The 27414-nt window shown below is 39.0% G+C and overlaps 1 protein-coding gene across 1 annotated transcript in view; it reads right to left on the bottom strand.

Annotated features, from left to right (window-relative positions):
• The window catches only part of LOC137174435 (glucosidase 2 subunit beta-like), a 139165-nt gene that overhangs the window by 57626 nt on the left and 54125 nt on the right, over positions 1–27414 (bottom strand). Inside the window, exon 10 of the mRNA XM_067579696.1 lies at positions 17857–17926. Coding sequence (XP_067435797.1) covers positions 17857–17926 — 70 coding nt within the window. The remainder of the gene's footprint in view (positions 1–17856; positions 17927–27414) is intronic.

Raw genomic sequence — 27414 nt, forward strand, 5'->3', positions numbered from 1 at the left:
TTCATAAGGCTGTAACTGCACTTTCATTTCAGCGAGTAGTTTGTTACCCACAGAGAGCCCTGTAAAAACCTCTGCTTCATAGGATGATATAGTAAAGGTACGTTGGACCCGGTCTGCAAGTAGACTTGTTTCATATTTCTATACGGGTGAAATTGAAGTGTGTTCCAATCCAGAGGTCCTTTATGACAGGTTTAATATATGTTTCAGCCGCATGACATATCAGCCAATAATAGGCTTTCCGTTGTTTACAACCAAACATGAATTTTTCCTTTTTTTTCTGCCAGCAGTCTCAGGCTTTCAGGCGCTCTTTCATAGGCATGTAAAAACCGTCACATTATAAATTCCCTGGTCTATTATTACCTTTGCTGTAATGGCACATCCCACACAGCCAGTGCTAAAGAGCTCCGCTTGGGAAGAGGCCCAAGGCATTATGTTCCACCTTGCTAACTACATAGTAGTGATTGAAATCTGAAAACCGAGTGCAAGACCTCGTTTTTCTTTTGCTCTATACGTTACACATTCCCCTCTTTCTGGTTTCGCTCATTCATTCACTTGCACACTTTTTTTTATCTTGTGCTCTTTTAACGCATAGGACTTGTAGAGCCACTCTGGGGTCGTCATTGGCTTCAAGAGCCCACTAAAAATCATGAGTTACTGACTTAAGAATGTGATTCTCAAGTACACAATTATGTTGAAGAATGGTACTTTAAAAAAGTTGCATTGGCCTTGAACAATATGGTATCAGCGGACTGCTATGGATACAACTATGTGGTAAATCCTTTTTTTGTGGTTATAAAGGAAAGTAAAGGTAACAGTAAATTAACCAAGATAGTAGAATTATTATCAACAATTAAATTGGTTCTGCACCATTTGTAAAATGCTACCACACTGAGTTACAGTACTTGTTATTCCCCCACCTCTGCTTCTTCGTGCATCCTGCATTCATTTCTCATTCATATGTATGTAAGATCATGTTGTGAAATATAAGATTGGTGTGCTACAATATCCCCACGGTACAAGTGCAAGCAGCCACTGTAAAATGTGAAGTAATCAAGTCTCAGCTCTGTGCATGGGAGAATATTTAGCTCCTCAACACGCACTAGTCTGAAAGACAACAGCATAAACTGTACAGATATGATTGACTTGCCTAATCCAATTACATTAAGAAACCGTTGTTCATTTAAGATGTACATTAAGCTCCAATTTGAAGAATATTTTCTGATTAGCAGACAGCAACAAACAGACTAATTGTTGTGTCTGGTGATTTGTGCTGCATAACATGATTCATGCACTGTCAATCAAGCTTGTCTCCTGGATGGAGGGATGCACTGTTGCTGTCACTTGCTACAACCCCGACATGCAAATCGCATGCAGGCATATCGTCATGTATAGTGTGCATAGAGTGTGCATATCAGTACATTGAGCTTGCTTACATTTGTTTATCCATACTTGTATTTAACAGCCCTGACATTTACCAAAATTGATTTCCTTCACAGCCTTGCATTTGTTTGAACATACAACGGCGATGACTCTGTAATCCCATTTTAATTAGAAAGATGTAGCGAGCACGCTAAGCTCACGCGCTCTATTCCCCGCAGCGATGCCACACTGGCGAGGAATCAATCACCAAGGCACTGGTTGCCAGGGCAACGAACAGGGGGCTTCTGCACTACTGTCTAAGTGGTAAATGATTGCCGGTGTAACTCATTGGCGGATGTGAGGAGTTTTTATCTATCTCTCTGTCTCTCATCCCCCCCCCACCCCGCCCCGTCGCATATCCAGAGAGTTAATTAAAAGCAGCCAACATGAAATAAATCTAAATCTGAGTAGAAATGAAACATACAGTACAAATTGAATTCCCACGTCAAGGGGTTTGAGGTTGGGCGGATAGGTGGAGGGGTGGGGGGTGGGGGTGGGGGGGTAGCAGAAAGGAAATAGTGGTAAAAAAAAAAAATTGAATATGCAGTGTGAGAGAGGTGTGAAATGAAGAAAAACATACACATGCCTGAAGAGGCTGGTGAATGGAGAAAGGGAGGGGGTGAAGAGGCAGGTGAATCCAGAGGAAAGCATCACATTTCAGATTCCAACTTGGACCTTTATTCACGAAACTCTTGAGCAAGGCACTGCTTAAAATGCGTCGCACTCGACCACAATCACTCTTGTTTCACCGTCACAGCCCTTCCCATTTCTTTCAACTCTGCAGCTCTAGTGAGATTACAGTCATGGCTGGAGAGCAATCAGAGACCAGTTTGCATAAATGAATTCAGATAAATCTAATGTTCAACTAGTTTGGTTATGATGTGAGTTTTGCCTGGAAAAAGAAAATCACATTTACAAGTCAAGAAAACAAGAAAAGAGAAGAGATTACAAACATTTGCAGTTTGTGAATTAGAGCTATACATGCTTTTCTACAGTCAGCCAGAGATGTAAATATATTCCAGATGCATCTCCTATGAACTAGGCTCATAGCGTATGCAATTATTTTGCATTAGCAAAATGCATTTTGAGGAAATTTAGGAAAGTAAATACCAAGAATGCAGATTTTTGTATCAGACATATGAGTGGTTACCTTTGAGAGGAGTATGTGTTATGAAATAATCACAAACCACAAAGGTCGTCTTACTAGCTTTTTGAAAGTAGAAAGATGTCAGCTGTGTCAGTTCTCACTGTACTGAGAGGTGTTTTTAATATTTTGTCCATCCCCTTTATATTAATCTGGGTAGATTAAACATTAGAGACATCTCTCAGTATAACAGAATGCAATTCATGAGCACCACAAACTACACCTCTCTACAGCAGTTTCAACAAAAACTGAACATTATAACCTTCATTTATTGCTTGACCTTATTGGTTTTAGCTAGTTGTACCTCATTGTAAACTGAATGTGCATTAATACATACTATTAATATGGTAAGGCCACTTAAAATTGACTAAATGCTACCAGATCTACACCTAAATATTTAGTCAATGAGGGTTTATTTTGTGCAGTATGTGAGGGTTCTTCTAGTCAGTAACTCTTTGCACATAACTAGCTTGGAAGTTGAACATTACTGGAAACTTCTTTGACATAAATTGATTCCATCAGCAACAATTCTTACTCCCCGGCTGAGTACCACTCCCAAAACGCAGCATTCAAGCATCCATCCAATTTGATCATTTTTTTGTGGAAATACTGTGAGAATGGAACAAAATTGCAAGCTCGCTCCAGTGTTACAAACACACAAAAATATCCCAAGATCACAAATTTGTGGAAGAACTGTAAACTGCTCAGCAAATGTTTTTTTTAAAAAGATACCAAAGATCATGACTCAGCTACAAAACAGGCGTAAAAGGTCAGAGCTAAGAATCACAAATATAAAGGTCCCTGAATGAAGTATGGCTTCACCACAGCAAAGAGAAAGGTGAGACAAGCAAAACAGACAGTCAACTGTTTTGAAGCAGCAAGCGACCGTTCCTGAGCGAGCCCTGGAGGGGTCCTTTAAAGCCTCGTATCAGATGGCCCACACAGAAACCACACACCGTCTGTAGAAATCTAATTCTGCCCGGTGCTAAAGACATTGTTCTTGAAATACTGGGAGACGAGACTGCTGGGAAAGTTGATATAATACAACTCTGCACAACACAGCGGCCCGGTACAGGATTTGTCATTTCATCATTTCAGCTTCTGTAGGTGCTGATACACAGCACAGATTTTGCATTGCAACAGCACAGACACCCACTGCTGCACAACCGCTAGTTTATATTCTGTTTGCCATTGAGAAGCATTTGGAAAGAAATATACTACCTAGTGTATCAACAAAACTACAGTACATGTCCACCTCTCCTCAACTCTCTTTTTCTCTCATACGCAAATTAAAATGCAACCACTGTGACCCCCTGACTGTGAACATGTTATAGATTTTTTTTTTTTTTTTTTAACAGAATAGGATTTCAAAGCTGGATCACCAAGCTTAAGGAGCTACCAAAAACAGTGAGAGTTATAGTTTCACACAATGGTCAACAATGATATTTACAACCAGAATCACCTGACACTCAACTGTCACTATTTGGATCCACTGTACGACATATCATGTGAGATCCTTGGCAAAATTTCAGAAATGAAAAAAGTCTCTTGTCAATCCCTCAAACTGGAAATCTAAACATTGTCCCCACCTAAGTCTGTCCAAGTAGCAACCTCTAGGAAAAATGAAGCCAGTGTGGAAGTGCCAAAAACTGCATTTCCTCGAATGGCCACATGAGGCTGGCTCCAAAAGTGAGTCAATCCACATAGACCCCCATGTTAAAATGCCCAACTTTACAACAGAAATAAACATGTTGACACTCTGGAACAAAAAACGGTTTTGGTCTCTAAAGCTAATTTCCCCTTTCATGACAACTGTAAAGGGGGTGAGTATTTTTGTAACTCACCCGTTTAAATTTTTATTAAGCCATAAAGTTATGCATAATTAAGGCCGTGGCTGCTTTGAGTGACAGGTCGCTATCCGCTAGGTGGCTTGTTTCAGCAACCAGGCTTCATTCGGCCCGCCTCAGCTCCACCTCTTTGCTCATTTTGGATTAGCCAGGAGTTAGGCGGAGTCAGGCACTGCTAAGATGGCGACAGCTGGCAGCCGCCCACTTTGAGCTTCAAAACCGCTCTTCAGAAACCAATGGGTGACGTCACAGTGGCTCCGTCAATATTTTTTACAGTCTATGATTCTTTGCCATGAAATAGCAGCATTTTGCAGTACTTGAGATATGTTGGGCCAAACCAGGACTCTCCAACAAGCTCTTTGTAATATAGAACATGAAGTGGTGTGCACTCCAGTAGACTCAGGTTGTCCATCTGGCAGCAAGCACTGCCTGTCTATCCATTGGGATCATTCCTTCCTACTCTTCTGCCTCCCACCACTGTCTCTCCAATTAAAAGTTACACATCAGCCTCAAGTCTGAGCCAGACTTCCAGATGGTTGGAATGATAGAGCAAGCTTTTTTTCTGTTGCATTGTCAGCGGAGAAATCAGTTACCTGTGTGTCTATTTTCCAAAAGTGCTGTGCAGTTAGGTGGTTGGCGGATGCTGTGGGAATTGAGCCAAGTTCTTGTGCTTAGTTAAATCCCCCAACTCTGCTCTGTACTTTTAGACCCAGCAGTGTGAAACTGAGAAAGGAACTACAGGTTTTCAAATGTTAATACACAGCTACATTTTTGCTCCTTGTTAGGTTAGATGAGATTGTTCATTTTTCACTTTGCAATCAAACTATGCAGAGACATAAAAAGAGCTTCAGAAATTGCTCAGGTTTTTAGTACAGTTAAAGTACATAGTAACTGTTGCTTTCGTTTTAACAAACATATTTATTTTTTATCACTTTGTAAGGGTTAAATTGTCCAGAATACACAAATTATGCATTATACGAAAACATTGTAACATTACCTGTAAAATACATTAGATCTTTATTAAAAATGTTTATCAAATATATATCAAATATAGCTCTGCATTTTGACAAGACTATAATTTAATTTCCACTGCTAGATCTCTACAAAGTAATCCATCAAACTATGGAATAAAGCAAAGAAGTGAGCATTTCATAAAACACTGGCTTACAAACCAGGGTTCAAAATGTAGACAGTTTATTTTCTACTTCGCTCTGAGACGCTGACATACATGAAGCAGTCAGTGACCAAAGATCACAGGAAAAGAATATCAGCCTTTGTTTTACCATAACAGCATCTAGCGTGTGTTATCCCACATGCTACAAGTGCAGTTGACAGGTAAATCCCACGGCTGACTATTTCTGCTGCTCTCACGCTTCCTTGTGAAAGTCTTTCTGTGTAGGAACGACCATGGCGTCTCTTGAGACTGCAAGACTGCAGCTCTTGCAAAATATAGAATCCAACTTAAACAACTGAATCCGACTGAAACAAACGGAGAACATAATCTTTGCAAACATGGATTGAGCACAGACAGCAAAAAGAGAAGTGCATTGTCTAAGGTACGGTCAGCATCTCATCAATGTCACGGGCATAGCCAAGCCTGTAGAAAAGCATCAGCCCAAAATCTACCCTGCAATTAACACCAATCTAATGTGGGAGACAACTTATGTTTTTTTATGTATCATTACAAGGCTGGCAAGCCCCTATCTTCATGATGTGCTGTGCTTGAATGTTTCAATTCTTCAGTCAGTGTGAGTTTTTGTTCCAATAAAATCTGACAGGCACGTCTAATGATAAACGTATCTGCCAATAGCCCAGTTTTTCAGCTCAACATGGGACTTTAGCAGAATTTCATCCAACGGTTTCTTGAACTGCCTTTCAGTCGGCTGGTGCCAGGATAGATTATAACAGAACTTGAGAGCCTCGGATGGTCAAAATGAATATCACTGCGGTAGAGATTACAAGTAAGCCAAGAGAAGATGTTCACGTACATGGCTAATAGAGGATTTATCAAGCAGAGGCTTCAAATTTTATCTGAACATGGACTTAAACAGAAGCCTATTTAAATAATAAATCACAGCATATTCTCATGCAAAAATGAAAGTTTAGTTTGTCTCAGTTATACTGTTACTAAAGTGAATATTCAGTACATACAGTACAGCAGTAACAACAATAATATGAATAATGCCATTCACATTCAGCCAGAAATTTATAGAGTGACCAGAAAAATAGAAAACCTTGTAGATGTACTGCAATCCAATAGAGCTGGTCTGAATGACCTTTGTGAAACTGAAAGGTTTTAAATTAAATCAACACCTCTCTGACACAGTACAAGTAAAAGTAATATAAATTTTTACCAAAGATAAATGTTTCACAAATATAGAATTTAATACAGGACTTTTGTTTTGGATTGCATTAAAATCTGAAAGGGTTCACATTTGTTTATACCCTCCTTTACACTGTGTTATTTTGGGCTGTCCCAGATGACAATTGACATTTAGGAGTGAAACACTGGGAAATCTTTGTTCGTGAACCCAAAATGGTGGTCTAAGTAAATTCTGCAGATGTTTGAACACACAGAAAACACTGGCAAGCTAGCGTGCCAACTAAAAAACATATAGTATTTACCTCAAACTCACTTTGAAAACATTGGCATTTATTTCATGTTGCCCTCTTCTTCCTGGTTGTGACTGGCTGTAGCATATCCTCCTCCTCTTTTGAGGTTTTCCGATGCATAGAGGTGTCAGCACGATGGCCAAAACCTAGTTTTTGTTTTGCAAATTTTTGTGAAACATGAAAGTGGAAGATGATCTTGACCCTACTTACATCTCTTTGTATCGTTTCGTAGCTCTACGACACACCAGGCCTTCATCGCATCATCTGACACACCTGAAAACTTCATCCTACAGTCCGACACAAATTGCCACCAAGACTTTATTAGATCCATCTGACACAGTGTGACATGCAATGAACTTGAAACATTGTTTTTATGTCTACAGGTGCCTTAATTCTGCCAGTTTTCAGTCTGCAATGCTCTTGCTAACTCAGCTTGACAGACCGATAGGAAAAAAGAATATCATACAGCACAGAGACATCTTCCAGAGCCCAAAGGAAATAAGGTAAATTAGTAATTGAATAATGTTGATCTTTTGACCATCGCTACCATTTTAGAGTCCCAATCAATATAAAGAGCCACAGTGGCATTGACCAGGGTCACCCCTCAATGATCTCTGGCGAGAAATGTGTCTATTGCTGTCTCTTCTGTCAAACTCATTACCTGCCAAATGTGGGCTGAAGGTGAATAGTGTGGGTGAGCCTCAAGTATGTGCCCCTAATAAGTGCTAAAGCAGCATGGTGGGCAGTGGGGGAGAATACATGGTGATAACTGAAAGCATAATGGTCACTTACAGCATGTACACCCTCTGTGTTAAATATAGCCAGGTACATCCAGGAGTCCATGGTGAGCAGCATATCAGATAACAGGCTTTCACAATATACTCCAAGAGAGTTATGTTTGAGATGGGTAATTCCACTGAGGATGTGAAAATAGAAAGTTTTTTGCAGGATTACTATCTTTTATCTTACATTTGCTGGTTTAGATGTTTATACTTGCAGCCTGCAAGGTTTGTTTTCCAACCAGGAAAAGTAAGCAACTGTCCCAGCGCCCAGACGCTCAGGGGTAACAGAAAGCACCAGGTTAACTACAAAACATATGATGCACAATATGTTTTGTAGTGTTTTGATTCATTTCAGATTTGTTTGGGAATATGTACCACTGAAGCACAATATCAGCTAAAGCTGAAAAATAAATCTGTTCAATGAAATTGATGGACAGAAAATCTATAACTAATTTGATAATTGTTTAAGGCATTTTAAAGCAAAAAAGCAAAATATTTGTTGGTTCCAGCTACTAAACAGTGACGTTTTGCTTTTCTTTCCTTTCTTGTGTTTTATTAAACTGCATACTTTTGGTCCAACAAAACAAGCAATTTAAAGACAACACTGTGGGCTCTGGGAATTTGTGAAGGGCAGGTTTCTCAATTTCAGACGAAACTATAAATCAAGAAGACAACTGGGAGATTAATAATGTAAATAAACACTAATTGAAGCCCCAGTTTCCAGTTAAAATGCAAGGTCTGTAATCTCATCTTAAGGCCCTGTGTTGCAGAGTTGCCCTGTGCCAAAATCTAGCTTTAAGAACTTTATTAATTTAGTTAAAAATGGGTTTACATGGTGCATATTCCTAAATAATTTTGTGGTTAGCTGAATTATAAAAACTAAAGTAATTGACATGCTGCAAACAAGGGACCAGTGGTATATCATTGTATGAGAACTGGTCTGCTCCTGAAGCTCATGGCAAAATATAATGAACCTGCCATGTGTCTTCTCTGTGCACTGTACTTGATAGGTACTTGAAGGTCAGGCAGGTTGCATACACAATGCACAGAGAATGAGAGGGCCAAGGGGGTAAATAGGGGCCCACAGTTCATTTTTGCCCTAGGACCCCATTTAAAGTTAGACCGGCCATTGCAATATTTGCAATAAATTACTGGGACTGCTGTTTTTAGAACAAAGACAATCAATTCCAACCGACTGCCTAAAAATATTCAAGACTGACTTTGACAGTAAACTGAGCACATCTGTAATATGACTTGAAGGAAATGGATTTCAGTATGTAATTTTTGCCTTAGATTGCATCCAAATTTGACATTTTGATGGTGCTGAAATTCTGTTCTGAAACTATGCAACCTTGTGAGTGGTAAAAAGCTATTCCAAATAATTTGATGTAAATTCCTTTCACCTTTACTGAATTAACAACACAAGGCGAAATCTGAATGCCTTAGTTTACAAAGAGGGCACCACTCTTCAGTAAAGCTTAACAAGCCAGAAGTGGAAATTATAATAAAATTGGGAATATCTTAACGAAAGAGCCAGCTAATCTGAAAAGGTTTGAAAATCCTTATGCCACTACATTTCTCAGCTACAGACTAAACAAGAACTCTGCATTGCCAAGCTGTAATCATAGTATAAAACAACACTGGTGTCAATTAAACTTTGTATTACCATTTACACTTTTATGAGGTATCTAAACATATTTGAATAGAGAGAGCATGCAGAGTAGAAATGCTGACAGCTGGTATGAGAAAAAAAAACAACTTATGAATACCAAATCATGTTAAAATGTCATATAAACCACTGATACAAAGGCCCAGGGAACTCATCTCAATTTAATAATCAATGTAACAGTCTTATTAATATGTGTCGTCTTGCGCAGCAGCAATTTTTGGAGGAAGAAAATCTTGAATGAACGGATCAAAGAGAAGGAAGCGAGGTGAGTATGCACTGGTTTGCCTTTGAGTGTGTTTGCACACCAATACCTTGATCCTATAAGTTATCTAATTCAAGCACAACTTACTAATTAATGGTGAAAGTAAAAGATTTATTAATGGTTTATACAAATTATTTTTAACTTTTATTTTTAACTTGCCACTCAATTCATTTTATAAACTACTACTAGTAGTAGTCTATTTCTTGATGTTTCATTGCACTGCAAGTACAACATCCGCTTTCTAGTCAACAACAGGAAGAGTTATAAGTAATCTAAAACATTTACAATCCCTAATTAAAATAAATTCTTACTAATATCAAAATGTAGGAAATGTAGGAGCGTTAACCTTGATATACTTACTAGCATAAAGATCTTATGCTAATAAGGATAATTAAATAAACAAATGTTAATAAGATTTCAACAACTGGAGCATCAGTATGAGGTGTGCATGTAAATTTGGTTTCTATGGCTCGCTGTGAGTGTAAAAAAAATCGCTTTTCAAACACAAAAAATATATACTTCTTTTTTTTTTTACCTTTATATGAGCTCAGCAGGAGAACAGCACCACATTGGGCTAACTATTGTTACTAAATCATATCATACTGCAGATAATAAACAGCTCCTTATAGATTACAGATATTTACTGTGACTTTCTCCTAGAAAAGCACAATGTCTTTGTTGTGCCAGCGAGCAAAGGGAGGTCAAAGCAAAGTCATTTATCTCTGTTGAGTTGGAAATTAACTTCTGCCTCCAAGCAATTCGACCTAGTAAGAACCCTGCTATGCCGCTGACCTCTCAGGCAACATGTGTATGGCAAAAATAGCATGGTGGAGGGTGTATGACTCCAGCAGATTAGCATCACATTGTTGATATGACATACATTCCTGGGGAAAAAAATGAGAGAATCTTTCAGCCATTCAGGAAAGAGACGGAACGGAGAACAACTTGGGTTATTTACAGGACAAATGAGTGCAAGAACTTGTAAGTATTGCATATGTAGAAAATGCAATAAAAGTGTGATTCTCCATTTTATAAATAATAAGGGTGACTGTCTGCTTACAATTCAGTGCAGGGAATTACACTGCATTGTTTCCTAGGTACAGAATTTATCCAAAATCTGTAAAAATGTAGCTGATTGCTACTAATGTACAGTGACTAGTTGACTTGATTTCAATGCTCTTCCCCCTCTACACAACTATAAATAAAATCTGAAAGTGTGGCAAACACTGTGTTGTATACTTAAATTTTTTATGAGAACAAAGAAGTATAAAACAAAAAAGCCAATGTTTTCTATAGGCAATAAAGCCTCTGTCATAATAAATGGAATACCTAAATAGAAAAGGTTGAAACGTGATGTACACTGTGAAAACCGTTGTCACTGTCACTTAGGGCATATCTGTCAGCAACATAGGATTTATACACTACATAACAAGATACCGTACAAGAGAAAGGTACTGCTTCTGAAGTGGAGAAATATTTCACAAAAGCCTAGACTGCATTTCTTGATAAAAATCAATAAATAAATACAAATAAGGAATGTGAGCATTAAAAAAAATGTTTTCACAAATCAAAAAATCATAAAAATACACAGAGGGACTGCCCACTCTCCCTTTTGAAAACTACTTAAAAAAGAGAAATATTTTTAGGTTAAAGCTAAAGAAAGGCTGAACAGAACTAAAGGTTCTCTTTTAACCATTTGAACTTCTCGATGGTTTTCCTACTGGTTCTACATAGTTTATGTTCACAGACGTTATAATCATAATAATCCAAATAATGTCATCATGATAAAAAGTAAAAAATATAGCTAAAGATGTAGCCAAGGAGGTCTAATGTTGTATTGTAATGTATTTTGAGGTATGATTATTAGGCTACATGGCAAAATGTTTTTTAATTATCTCAATTCAAAACTATAATTTTAAAGACATAAGCAAAACTTTGTCTTTGGACGGGAAATACAACACTAGCCCAAACTTTGCTTCAGATAGTGAAGTTCTTGTCCAAAAACTCACTTGACTGAGGGGTAAACAGCACTATACTATCATAATCAACATCCATAACTAACTGAAGAAAACAAACCAAACTACAATAAAAAAAACAACCTCAATATCCATCTGTTTTTAACTGTTTTTGGCTTCACGGTTCTTTCATTTCTCGCTGCTTTCTTTCTGCTATTATTGTTGTTGTTGCTATGACTTCCTGTGCTTGAAAGCTACAGCCTAGTTCATGACCATGGCTACTGCAGATGGTATATTTCGAAACAAAGCACCAAGCATCACTGAAGAGCCAATTTCAGGCAATTTCATTCTAATATGTGCATGGTTCCAAAGACCCAGGCTGATGTGGTATGATATAAGCCTTTTATGATGTTTGTTTTCATTCGCAAGGTCTCGTCGCTTAATGTTTCAGTGAAAATAACCTGAAAAAATAAGTTTTAAAAATATAATTACAGTGTTTTCACTTCAAGAAGCTGCATATTGTAGCTTTAAGTCTTTACAATGGACATCACTGAGATGTGGTCGCATTTGTCTGCTCATCCACACAACACCTTACAAGCCCGAAGAGATCAATTTTCTGAGCTCTGTTCTCTTTTGTGCGGCCTCAGAGATTCTGTTAGAGGGGATAATTGTTGTCTTCCATACACTCGGGCTAGCTGTAGGGACTCACCTGGAAAAGTACATGCAATGCAGTGCAGAGGAAATCAATACAACAGCGCTAATTGGGCTCTCAGTAGGGAGTCAGGAAATGGTTGCAACTCATACCCATTTCCACAACCCGATGAAGATGAAGAGTGAAAATTAAATGTGATATGCAAGACTGTTCCCCTCTTAGTTACCAATGAAAAAAACAAACTCAGCTCTACAAATAGAACACAGTGACATTCATCTGCCTCTCATCTCAGATTCATATCAAATTCCAGTCTGTCAAAGTAACATCTAACACTGGATGGCTCCACGTTATATATTACATTATCTATTCACTGTGAATAACCAGTTTTTTTTTTTTTACATTTTCTTTAACTGCACATTGTATTTTGCTGTGTGGTCAGAGAAAATCTTCACTCACTTACTTTAGGCGAGCAACATAGTAATACAGTACCTTATCTACTAGTGCTGAAAACAGCTTCAAAAGATACTGGTTCACACGTCAGTCAGACAATTATTAGATTTCCCTGTAGCCCTTTAGAGCATAGCAAAAACTCTTATCAACTTACAACACCTTGATTTTTTTTTTTGGCACACTTTCCAGTGCTACCACTATACAATATGTAAAACAACTATCCACATGCAGGTTTTTACAAAACAATGACCTTTATAAAAAGAAAAAAGTGAGCACATTCCATGAATACTCTTGAGTAGTAAGGGGAGAAGTGGCTACAGCAAAGGTAACATGCTAACCAAGTAGTTAACTAGTTAAGAAGGCTATAAATGTCTAAATGGCAAGAACACTTATGCACCTGACATGTAGCTAACCAGCTAGCTGAAGAGGGCATCAACACAAGAAGACGAAGAAGAAGAAGCAGAAGAAGAAGAAGAAGAAGAAGAAGAAGAAGAAGTTTAATTACTATTACTTTTGATACTATGTTCTTTATTGTACAGAATTTCATGTGTTTGATTGAGGTACGTGTTTACAGGGTTCACTCGTCTGTGTTTGAATGTTTGACACTGAGGAAGACCAGTGTGCGGTCCCATTTCTCGTGGACTTCATGAGGAGCTAGGACATTATCTGTGAAGTTGTTTCTTTGGATCATTTGTACTGTATCTTTAAATGGCACTGTAGACACCTTAAGCTATAATGCCTAATATAAGTCTGCTGAAGCTTTGGTCAACACCTTGTAAATATATTCTCTTATTGATTACTTAAAGCTGGGTATGAGTATCGTTTGAACAGAGTTTCAGTGCTGATCCCTAAATTACACTTTTTTAGAGTTCTTACTTTGAGAAATATAACCATCTTTTCTCCAAAACTCTTTTTTTCATCTAACAAAAGAAGCCAAACCTCAAATTGTCAAATGTTGTCTTAACACAAGCAGCTGTGATCAAAGAATAAGCGAACAAGATTATGAATGTGATCAGACACTCTATGTCAACTTTGATACTTGAGAGTTTTTAATAGTTGGACATATTTCAGATGGTACCTGTCAAGTATTGAGGTTAAATATCCAGCTGTACCTAAAGCCCCAATCCATGATTAGTGTACTATATCAGAGTTTCAACAGTATGTAATAATATAATTCATGCCAATGTTCCATACAATGCTTTGTTGGCAATGTACACACTGTATATGACAAGCGTTGCACATGACCCGTTGCTTTTTATGTAAACAATCCAGCCGCACCAGAATACATTTAAAGGTTTTTTGCAGCTGTGAAACAACCAAGAAATTGTCCAACACCCTTCGTTTCCTGAATCTAAGGAAAACCAGTGAATTTAGTTACTGGTGGCTGCCTTTGTGCATGTACTGTACTGTATGTTGGCGTCTATGGTTGGGATTGTTTCTCTCTCTCTCTCTCTCTCAGACTCTGAATCAGCAGGTCCCTTCGGTAAACAAGGCAGAGTGATTGTTGGATTTGCATATTCCTGAATAAATTATATTGCATTTCTGCGATAAGTGGTGCACTACTGTTTGGTAGCTTTTCCTCCTCCTTCTCTGCCTCCTCTCTTCTTTCTACACCATTCACCCATGCTGCCACGAATTAACCCTTATCATGAGGGACCACGGCAAATGAGAAAGTGCTGCTCAAAATTCATGTTTTCGGCGGGTGGAGAAACCATGCCACTGGCCCCTGGTGGGGCCCGGACTGCCAACTACGTGGATGGTTAATCAGGCCTGATAATGATGCATGCCCATGTCCGCCACCAAGGACAAGGATGGCAGCCACGCTCGACAGTGGGAGATGGGAGGTAGAAAGCCTGTCCTCCCAGAAAGCCTGGGAGGAGAGGAGGTGGAGATTAAAGAGACTGAAGCGACAGAGAATCAAGATAGTTAAAGAGGTGGGGGTGGAGAGAAGAAAGAGGAGAGGAGAGGAGAGGAGAAGAGAGGACAGGAGAGGAGAGGAGAGGAGAGAACTCCCGACGATTAGTCTACGAAGGAATGCAAAAGAAGTCTGATCCACTGGATGAGGTTATTTAATGTGGGTGCAAATTACTATTTGTGTGTGTGTATGTGTGTATGCAGCCAGGCAGGCATATGGACATGTGTGCATATTCACATCACTGTGTCTAATGGGGCTGGGGGATGTGGTTCTTAATATGAACACATCTACAGACTGTAGTCCCTTTTTAATTACAGCCCGGGCATGCTAAAGAAGCGACCAGGAGGAAAAAAATTTCCTCCATTAGAGCCGCATGTAGGCCTCAGCCTTTTCCCCCCCATCAGTTCAGCTGATGACTGCTTTTTTTTTTTTTTTTCCTTCTCCCCCTTATTCCCCTCACTTCCTGAGGAGAATTGGGCTGGTGGTATTTTGGCTGTGAAAAGGAAACCATCGGACGGCAGGGGCATGAATATTCCAAATGACTAATGTTGCACATGCTTATTTTTGACATATCTGACTTCCGCAGGGAAATAAAACACTTCTAATGCAGGGGGACCATCTGTTATCTGTTGCTGGTGTTTCAGAGCAGTCGGGCTCGGTGTGCACACACTGGCTCACTCACACACACACACACACACACACACACACCGAGAGAAATACACACAGGCATACAGACACAAACACATACATACACACTCAGACAGATCGACACATACTCACACAGCAGGAGGTGTACATAGACAGCGAAACACATGCGCACACACATGTACTAACAGCGGAATCCGTTGGGAGCATGCACAACAGACAGGCTCTAAACTCCTATACAAATTGAACACTCCTTTTTTTTAATTCAGTGTGTTTGTCAAACGTGCTGTAAATCTCGTGCTGTAGGGTGACAGGGAATGCACACACTTTTTATGCTAGCCATAAATACCTGGGCCTGTCTCCTCGCAGCAGCTGGAGCAGGATAATATGCTGGTGGTGTGAAGAGGGAATAAACTAGCTGCATCACCTTGAAAACAAAACACTAAATACACAAACTGCCCTCCACATCAGCTGCACATCCACACTAAGAGCATTCTCGCTTAGATATGTTTGGAACTATGGCCAAAGGAATAGATGCAGGAGGTATGGTAAACAAAGCTTGCTCGCATGGATGATCTGCTTGTTATTTTCAGACAATAGACAAAAAGACTTTTTGGTGTGCCAGAGTAGCTCTATTGAAGCAACAGAATGTTCGGGATAGGTACATTTGTGGTGGAATTTCATTTCATCTCCTGCGTCTGTACATTTCAACAGCACAGATAATGTTTTAAAAAGGTTCCAGTGGATATCAAAAATCCCAAAATTGTTATATAATGTATGCATCACCATGCATGAATTGCATGTATATATAACATAGTGAATCTACTTAAAGGTATACTCTGGGGGTTTTTTTTGTAAACAAAATGATGTTTGGATTCACTGCTTCTCATCAAAACATGTGTGTATCCTTGATGCCTGATAAAAGTGTAAAAAGTATTTCCTCCCTTATAAAAAATTTGCAAACCTACATTGTTAACATGATTTTTTGCTTGCTAGCAGTCTTCTTCTTCCTTGAATTTATTTTCGCATTGCTACGTTACTTAGCACGTTAGCACCACCAACAGTCGATCGGTGGAATAGCACAACACCATCTACAGTGTTTTGGTTCACCTGGAAGCACGCTCACTTACACCTGCGCTTAAAACATTGCTCAATAGCACTACTAGTGGTCAACAGCTCCACAGAACACATTTAATAGAACAACTACAAACTAATGCATGAATATACATAATTTTCCAACTTACAAATATAATTTACTTAGAGGTACATGTCCATATTCGAGTTATAGCAGCAGAAAGATCATGTATTGATATTTTTATTTTAAAATAAATGAACTGATTAAGTCATTAATGTAATTTAGTTATTACCACTATGTATAGAATTTATACATTTTTGACTTTGGCGCCCCCAGAGGTAGCAGTGAAAAAGACACTGTGACAGACAGCAGTACATATCGCTAAGCTCGGGCCCAACCACCCCCTCACAGTCTCATAAAAGATGCATACTCTGTTGAATATCAAATTTCCCACGATATGAAACACAGGGAAGCAGTGAATCCTCCCGTTTGAGACTTAGTTGGTATTTCTACTCGACAAACGACTAAAACAATTATTTTAGCATCAAAACTGTCAAAGCATTGTTAGAATTCTGATTGAATGGTGCAAAAACAGAACGAAAAGGACAAGGCTGTTCCAAAACTGTAACATAAAATCTTTTTTTGTGTGAATGTGAAACTGGACGGTTATGATTTAGTTTTCTACACAGTTAAAGTAAATCACTGAAATCTCCTGTTTTGTATTGTCAAAAAATTCCTAATTAATTACTCTGCATTTTGTCACATTTTGTCCATTACCTTTCTCAAATTTTTTTAAATGACAGACAAATTTCAGTTAATGCAACCTTATTATTCACTAAACTAGCAAAGTAATATTGGAATTTTTTTTTACTTTGACTTTAAATCGCAGTAATTCTATCGTCCTGCAAGATTAGAAGATACCTTTGGCAGCATGTTTGTGGTGGTCTATATATGTTCTATATGCTCTACAGTCATACTTCAAACCTCCCAAACAACTCTATTATGTTTGTGCTACTGCACTATCCTCTCCATTAGGTGCGCTGTTTTTGTTATACGCAGGCATGTGTGTTCCAGCTCAGCCTTTAATTTGAAGAAAGCGGTGCAAATTCTCAAAACTCTGCACAATTACACACACATTATAGTTGATCCATTGTGTACATTGGGTACTTTGATTAAATCATATGCCACTAACATCAGGCAAAATAACCACACCAACCTCTCAGCTCTATAAACATTTGTGACACGATAAAAAGATTAATTTAATTCCAGAAATTAATTCATGCATGTATTAATATTTGCACACAACTGCGGGCATATGATGCTATATGATTATATGGCTATAGCATGATGAGCAAAACAGAAGGATTTTAAAAGATTCAACAATAGCAGTGGGGGTGGAGAGGATGGAGGTAAGATTTAATAACTTACCTCTGTCAGCTGCCTTCAAATGAGGATCTTCACCCACAAGACTGCCTGGTGCACCATGTGCGTCTTTGATCTACAAGCACATAATGGAAGCAGAGAGAGAGAAAACAAGGTCAAAGATCTACACACTTATAAGACCTTGGGTATCACCTGCATTAATGTATAAAGCAGACAAAAGCGTGTGTATGTGCGTGCGTGCGCGTGTGAGAAAGTGATTTCAAAAGATCATTTCAGCTCAAGTCCATGACTCCAATATGCACCTCCCACCAGACATTGAAGACACTGTGCGCTTGATGTTGCAGAATACAAGGTTCCTTCTGCGCGCTAGGAGGCTCCCAGGAGCCTCTGAAAGACAGTTTAATGATGAAAGACAACATGCCTGGATGCTAGTGTTCTGTTAGGTCACAGGCAGAGACAGACAGAGCCAAAACAATTTTAGGTCTTTAATTTTCTTTTTAAAATGCCATTTTGATTTACAAAGATCCAAGTAACATCCCAGTTCCTCTCCTTGTTGAAGGTTTTTGAGGGAGATAATAACTCCAAGAGTAAATACTGTTGGTTGCTATGCTGTGGCAGCAAAATATTGGTATACCGAATATCAAAATATTGACATTTATCTCTGGCTGGGAATCTACCTGAGGATAGGAAAATGTGTGTTATTACAGCTGTGCTATATTCTGTTGGTGATGCTTGTAGGAATGATCTATCTTTAGGAAAAAAAAAACAACTTTAAACATGGCACAAAGCATCAAATCTTTCTGGAGTGTACATGATGCTGAAGAGAGAAGAAGATTCCCACATATGGGACAGAGGAAATGTGGGTCTGATTTGATGACTTGTCGCATGATGCATGCTGTCATTTTTTCCTTCACTGGAAACCAGACTGTAAACTCGACTGTGCAAGTGAGAGGTGTTGCCAAATACGATGTGACTCACCACCTCTGAGGAGAACAAAAACCTGCTTAAGATCACTGTGACATTGCATGTAGGATTTGTGGTTCAGACTATTTTGACAAATTGGAACGAATACAAATGTGAAAATTGTTACAGTGAAAAGTCTGTTTTTTCCCCATGAAGCTTTGTCAGCTCACGTTAGACATCTGGAGTGGAATTTATTATTGATCCGGCTCTGTGTTATTGATAGTTTTTTCATGTAATGTGCAGGTTATAGAAATGTGGTCAGTCTAAGAAGGAAAACGCTAGATCTGTACTCCAGTCAAGTATCTTAACGCCATTGAACAGACACAACACAAAGCATATGCGGACAAAATAATATAACCATAGATGGAGCATGTTGTTGTTGACAACATGAAATTTGAATCATGAACAAATAAAACATATAAAACAGTATATTAGTCTTATCAGAGGAAAACTTACCTAACCTAAACTAACACTAGTGGTGATAAATAAATATCTTACTCATTTTACTTCAAAGTTTCCTTAAACAAATATTACTGATACAATATTATTTTCATTTTGATTTCTCAATTAATCGTTCTGTGTTTTTAAATGTTTCAAAAAATGTCCATTATAACTAGGGCTGGGCGATAAAACAATCTTGATACGGGATCGCAATAAAAGTTATGGTGATAATGATGATAAACTTCCATTTCCAACATTTTTTTACTCGATATGGATAGATCTAGTGGTCTATCAGACAGCAGAAATAAATGCAACAACAGCCAATCAGTCTACAGTTTTTGGCCTGCACGTCAAGGTACATGCCTGTTTCCTACTGCAAAGCATTGAATGAGCTACCGGTAAAGAAAGTGGATGTCCTCTGGAAAAGAGAAACAAATGAGTGGAATTGAGGGACACGAAAGCGATATGATGATAACACAGCACCCTAAGATTAGCCTCTATGTCGGAGTCTGTCCCTGGGTAAATAGTGAACCAAGGTTGGAGAAGAGGGACAAACTTCGCCGCATCTGCCGACAAGGCTACGCTAGTGCTAACATTAGCAGGGCTACAGCTGGAGTGCCCGTCATTTCTACAGTAACCCTGACCAAAAAAAGCTGCTCTAACTCACAGATACTTTTCTCTAGTAGAGACATCCTGTCTGCAACTGTGTAACAGTCATCACACATCATCGTTTTTAACGACTGACTCTGGATTCACAAAGCTAACTGCTAAGCTAGGCTAAGCACAAAGCTAAGTAAACAGAGTAGCAACAAAGGGCTAGTTACCCACTAACACTAGTGACGTTTCATAAAGAAAAATAGCAAACATTTGGCATTTTTACTTGATAAATGACAAATTATTCATCGATTGCCAAATAGTTGGCATCACTAAACTGCATCCATGTCGGGGTCAGACAAAGAAAACATATGAACTAACTGAAAGGCTGAAGAAAATATCCAGGTGTGTGTGATTTTTATTCAATTTTTGCTATGAATTACAATAACACTGTTTTTTTTGCTCCAGTGTAAAAATAAGGATATTACATTATGACAGCAGAGGTACAAATAACTGAAGTATCCTCATAACAATAGTCAATGCTCACCTATCTACAGTAACCTCAACAAGATAAGTTTCCTGCACTTAATGTTGTACTGTGAGGTAGAAATAATGGAGGCATCACTTCAAACTCAGTCCTCTCAGTCTACCTATCTTTTCATGTTCACATCATTCTCCAGTCCTTGTTTGTGTCTGAGAACGAGACACCAGCAGCGTAAAGCCTTCAAGCAGCCACATACGCTGCTCCCAGGAATCAGCCGGCACACGAAAACAGAGGCTTGCTCTTGAAAACTGTCTGCCTTTGAAGGATCTTTATTCTCCGGTTCCCCAGCAGCCAGAGATGTGTGTAACGGCTTAGACATACAATGGGTGCATCGCGGGTATTTGTCCGCCGAGAGCCCGGCCCAGCGAATGAAAAGAGGGGCACACATACCCAGGAAGCGCCTAATTAATTGACAAGCAGATATTTCTGAATTTATAATCATCAAACAGACTCCATTTTGTTCCCCCACCACCATCCTCACCAACCCATCTTCCCAGGCGACTTACTTAAGAGACTTATCTTATAAATACAGCCCTAATCAAAATAAATGACTAAAAGCTCTCGGGGAGTTGAAGGCTATACACATTTACATCAGAGGAACTGATGCAATTTAAATAGCCGCCTGTGCACTGATTTAAGGTTCAAATCACAGAGAATCCTAACTTATGTAATACTTTCAGTGTTTTTCTTTTTTTTTCTTTTTTTTGTTGCTCAGTTTGGCAGACCTATATTCATGACAGCCAAGTAGGAGAGACACGGCCTCCTTCTATGTGTGTGTTATGCTGAATTCCCTAAGCAGCATGCTCAGTTGGTGAGTGTCATATTTTACAGAATATTTTTTAAATATTTTATGCGTCGCATGCTTTTCATCTGTTTGAATTCACTTAACATATGTGTTCTCTGCATTTGGATACATCTGTGTGGTATAGACGACTTTCTTTCTATTTACTGCGACGCGTTCTGCCTCCTGTTTTTCTGGGTAGATATTTCTTATAAAATGGAGTAGTGACTGATTTTAACAGCCAGTGGCTTACAGGCTCTGTTGCAGCCGGTCCTGCTAAGATGAAACGGGAAGATGGATGGATCGTCAAGTTTCACCTCAGTCCAGGTTTTGATGGATATGTTACTGCCACAAAGCCCAATACAGCAGATTACACAGGCTGTGAAGCCACAACTCTCAGTGTATAAAAGTCCAAAAGCTCTCTGTTCATTTAAAGAGAAACTGCTACAGCAATTTAACACACAGGCTTCAGCTGTACTTAAATCAAATTTAAGATTATGTGGAGACTGCAGTGTTCATCTCTGCAGAGGCGCAGAGTTTAAAGGTAAAGGTGGCAGCAGCACAATGTTTGCAGAGCTCCCAGAATCTCTGCCTCGTGACACTGTTGCTAATGCAAACTGAACTTTACTGTGACATTTGTGGAAGCCTCTGCAGAGTTTAACTTTTGGACAGGAGTGCAGAGTCGAGGGTCGATGTGGACCCTGCGTAGACCTTTTGAGAAGGCCCACACTCACCACACCGACAAGTCTTGATAACTTGACCACAAAATAGGTGTTTTTTTGGACCCTTAAAAGTAACGTACATGATTATTCCAAGAATAAATTGTGAACACGTAACAAGCAACTTCAGCTACTTAAAGGTTAGAGAAAGACAACCTTCATGCTCAAAAGAAACCAATATTGATTGTTAGTAGGAGACAGAATGCAAAACATGGTCTCCAGTGTCTTATGCTTTGTATTCTCGACCATCCGCCTCCCTAAATGCCTGGCCACACAAAAAGGTGATGCAGATTGCGCAATTCATTTTCGCATCCTGACAAAATGTTGGTGGGAGAAGCTTTGTGCCATGGAGAATATTTCCTCCATTTTGGATTCTCTCAATTTCCCTCAAAAGGTTTGTGCTGTCAAGATGGTTTGGAATTCTACAGCACAAATTTCAAAGTTCACCAAAGTTGAACTCTATGCATAGTTGTTCTTCTTCTTCTTTGAGTTTTAATGGCAGTTTGCAAACCAGCTTATAGGTGCACTACCGCCACCTACTGGACTGGAGTATGGAACAGTAGATCTCTCTCTCTATTGTTCCTGTTACTCATAATTAATTAGTAGATTGCTTACTTTTCACAATGTCTTTCCTAGCAGATTCCCCAATGTAATATTGTGTTCTTCATCATATAATACTAATGTTAATCCTATTCTTTCTTCATCATATCTGTTACAATCTATCAGTACATGTTTGACAGTTTCCGGTTTATTACAGTGTGTGCATAATCCAGTAGGGTGCTTGTCTATCCTATAGAGTATGTGATTTAAATCTGTATGTCCTATTCTCAGATGGGTAACAACAATCTCTTCCCTTGGGCTCTCGCCCCACATTCCACCAATGCCTACATGTTTTTGAATACTGTAAAGATGTCCTCCTGTGTCAATCAAGCCCCAGTATTCCTGCAAGGTTTTGTGTATATAAGCCTTTATGGTAGTTTTAACCTCTTCATTATTTAATAGTATTTGTATGTCAATTAACTGTAAATGATTGTTTAGCCAATATGTCTACTGTCTCATTTCCTTCCACCCCTACATGAGCAAGAACCCAAAGGAAAGAGATATCCAATCCCCTGTAATGTAGCCTGAGTAGCACATGAAAGATTTCATACACAATATCCTGCCTGCATGACGACTCTCTAGACTTAATGCCTGAAAGCACTGACAAGCTATCAGAAGCGATTACGACACTGGGTTGGTTATTTTCTTCCACCCATTGTAATGCTAACAATATTCTGAGTAATTCACCTGTGTACAATGAAAGATGGTCTGATACTCTCTTTTTCACTGCTACCTCACAATGAGGGATGAAGAATGCAGCACCTGTGTGCCAAGTCTCTGATTCTTTTGAACCATCTGTAAATATGATTACCTTGTGTTGGTGTTGGTCAATATAGTTTTGTACCATTTTTTACTTTGGTACCAGTTTAGGTTTCTCTTTTAATTTTTGTTGCAGACTTTGTATCTATAGATGGTATAGTGAATCTCCAAGGAGGTAAATCTGATGATGGAACAGTAGGGTTTAGTTTTAGATTACACAGGCCTACATTTTGCGCCTTATCATTCCCTATCCACCCAAAACGGAAAAATCCAGACTTATTATGCTCCCAACACTCCTGTAAAAGGGCCTTTGTAGGGTGTGATCTACTGTGTCCTTGCAAATTAACCCAATACGCCAACTCAACAACAAATTTGGAGAGTCTGTTCAACATCAAGCTTTTTAAGGTCGGTCCCTGCTGCAGACAAATAAACTATGCATCCATAATCTAGGACTGTTCTCATACACAGCACAGATTTACTTTGCCTCGACAAGCAATACACAGATCACAGTGAGTCCATTGAAATGAATTGATTTCAGCCCAAAATATATTATCTTATAAATGCTGGTGTGACCACTACCTGATGGTGAAGACCCATTGGAAGCAAAGAAATCACTTCTCGCTCATCGTTGTGGGGTTGACAGCGCTCATAGGCTAGCAAGTAGCTTGCTTGTTAAGTTGTATAAGTAAGCAACCTCATAGTTTTCTACAATTTACCAAACTTTATGCCAAGAAACATTTTGTTTTTGTTTATATTTGTATACAATAATAAATAATAAGTTACAAAAGAGGTTAAACAAACTACATGTAAAATATTCAATATTTATTTATATTTAATATTTAATAAAAATACAATATTTTCAACTTTCAACTACATAAATACTTATGATATATATATGATAAACACATAATGCAGTATTTCAACATTTTAATCCCACTGCATTCCTTTACCAACAACAAAAAATTGTACTCTGTGTTTTTCCATTTAGCAATTGGCCATTTTTCTGCTGCTGGCAGCATTTAAGAGTAGATCAAGGCAGCATAGACACTGTGTGGTGGTGTAAGTGTGCATATGTGTGCCTGAGAGACGGCATGCGTGCTCCGTGAGAGGTAAAATAATGACAGGCGAGAACGGATGGCTGGTGACGCTGTGACGAAGAAAGCGCCACATATTTTGGGCCTCAGGCTGGGCAGCTGTGAGAAACTTCTTCTCTCTTATCCCCTCTTCCCCTGGTTACCCCCCACCCCTTCTCCTCCCACTCCTCTTTCCCCCCCCTCTGCGGCGCTGTTCAAACAGAGGACAAAGACGCCCTGAGTGGTTTTCCTTTTCCGATCCCATACATGGCTGCTGGCACTTTCCTCTTCTGTATCTCCAGCTCGCAGCAAGAAGAGTGATGGAGTGAGTCATGGTGGTTTTAACGAGTGAATCTTTTGATTAATTTTAATGACACTTCCTAACAAATCTTCCTCCACAAGGAGATGATTTTTCTGCCTATTATTACATGTTATCATGTTGTGTTTTCACACGAGTCGAGTAAGATTATGTGTGATACTGAAAAAATTACAATGGTAACTACAGTTGCACATTTTGTACCTTTTACCGTATGAGTCACATCTTCTGAAAAAACATGTTTAGACTATAAACGGCACTGATACAGTCAAAGGCTACCTGTGATGGATGTCCTTCCTTTTTTCAAAGAAAAGAGTTGCTTACTTAAACAGCATACTTGACTTTAAAAACAACAGTCAGCAGTACATTCATGGACATATGGTGGATTTATGTGTGGCTCAGTTTGATGAAAATACACAATTTTATGAAAATGAAGAACGCACAGCATGTTTTATACATCATTGGCACCCACTGCTGCATCCTGGGACACAAGTTCAGACAAGAGCGAGAGCCAATTAAAGTTCTTTAATCTAGAAAAATTGCTGCATTTCTCTGTATGTATGTATGCGTATTGGATGGCTATGGCGAGAAAAATGGCAGCTTGCGTGCCGCTGTCACACTTTCAGGTCATGCCAGTTGGCTTCCCCAATGTGTGACAGCGGTGAGATCCAAACAGAGCAGGAACAAGAAAGTAAAAGAGCAGAAGGGGAGAACATGGCAGGCGAGGACTACCACTTCTACATCAAACGAATGTTGTCACAACAGAGCAACAGAGCCGCCCCTGTTAACTGTGACACCATTCAGCTGCTCGTCACACTGAGCAAGGCAAGGCGGAAACCTACTGTAAGTCAAGCAAGCACGCTGTTTATTAAATAAGAGAGCAGGAGAGAAGGGAGAGAGCGGCATGCAGCGGCGGCGGCAAAGTGAGCATACTGTAGTGTTGTCAAATCTTCGTAAGTAGCATGGAAAGGCAGCATTTTCTCATCTCTCCATGAAATTGAATGTTGGGGAGGGAAATGAAGTGTGCCTTCCAATAACAGTAAAGGCAATCATTGAAGCTTGCACTTGAGAAATATGATATTGAGAGGTTGGCGCTGGCGTTTGAGTAGCGCTGAAAGAAACAACAAAAGTGATTATTTAGTGTTATTATTTTATGGTTGATACAGCACACTTCTGTAATGTGCGGCTGAGCGAAGGGGAAGACTGAGGTCAGCTTAAAGGCCCCATGAAACGGAAGTTAGAGCATCTTTAGCTTCTGTAATGTGACGTATTTCCCAGTGAAATGGATTATTTGAGTGGCGTACAGTTACAAGAGGGATTGAAATTAAATCCTTTGCATTTGATTGGGCCGCCAGAAAATGGGCGAGGCTTACAGAGTTTAGTGTTACACAGAGCTACAGACACCTCCCTCACCTGTTGTTAGATCAGGAGGATGATGAGGGAGAGAAGAATGAATAAGACTTCAGCCGAATTGTTTTGGAAATGAAAACAAAATTTTTGCCCACTGATTAACAAACACATATCTCTTCCTATCTCTCTCCATATTGCTCTGTTAGCTACTATGATTCTTATTATTTTTTTATTTCCAGGAGCTGCCATCTTGCTTGCGTGATGTCATTTGGAGCCACAGCCTGCGTAGTAGAGTCGGACGCCGCCTGACAGAGGTTTGAGAGTGGCTATCACAGCTGTCAATCATGATGTCACACCCCCTTTTTATATCATCAAATAACTAATTAAAAACAAACTTATCAGAAAAATGAGCACTTAGACAAACATCAACAGGATAAGAACTACCTAAAATGACAGAAAACAACTTTGGGAAAAAATTATTTGACGTGTGCTTTGATTTTTTTAGTTTGACTCATGTCCCAGCCACTAGCATAGAGGGGGCGGGATTTATGACCTATACTGCAGCCAGCCACCAGGGGTGATCAAGATGTATTGGCTTCACTTTTGGGGAGCTGTCATGACCTTCATATTTATAAACAGTCAGTGCAACCCACAAATAGTGAAATGTGGTTTTATATGACCAGTATGGCTAGCTAGTCACTCAAAGTTACATTTGACTGGATGAACTTTTGTAAACACCCCTGAGTGCTAGATGAGTCATCAAACATTTGAAACCGTTTTACAAGATGAGAAAAGGGATTTTGATCTAAAAATACTCTGATACTGATTTTTTGACATATACATGGCATATAACAAGAGATAAATGAACAATTAACACAGGGACACGGGATTAAAGCTGGGAAATTGTATTTTTAATTTCATGGGGCCTTTAAAAAGTAAAGGCAGATGGAATCAATCTGTATCCCAGAAAAGCAAGGCATTTATTAAGAGCATTATTCTATGCATAAAAATATGACAACCCCTTTGCAAAGAGAACACTTCCTTTGTGATAATGTAATTATTCAATCATTAATGTAAACATCAAATTTGGCAAAAGAAGCACTGATAAGTTTCTGTATAATCTTAAAACAGTGTAATAATATCATTAGGAGCTATAAATGTTGCAGTCTGTACAAAAACAGATTTGTATCCATATGTTGGCATTTCAACTAACAGTATCAGATGGATCGGCAGAAGTTCTGTAGTCATACTAAAATTTAAAGAAGCAGCTAAATGATCAGCAGCCAGACTCGCGGCTGAAAGATCTGTTGTCTGTGACAGAAGGAAAACGGGAGGGGAAAAAGGAGTAGGAGTGTCAGGAAGACAGACCAAAAAGAAATGCTGTCTCCTAGCGGACGCTGGCGTATGGGCCTGTCAGTCATCATCGCGTGCCACTCTCCCTGCTCGACACAGTAAAACTGAGG

This window comes from Thunnus thynnus, chromosome 22 (genome assembly GCF_963924715.1).
Source record: "Thunnus thynnus chromosome 22, fThuThy2.1, whole genome shotgun sequence".
NCBI classification, from domain to species: Eukaryota; Metazoa; Chordata; class Actinopteri; order Scombriformes; family Scombridae; genus Thunnus; species Thunnus thynnus.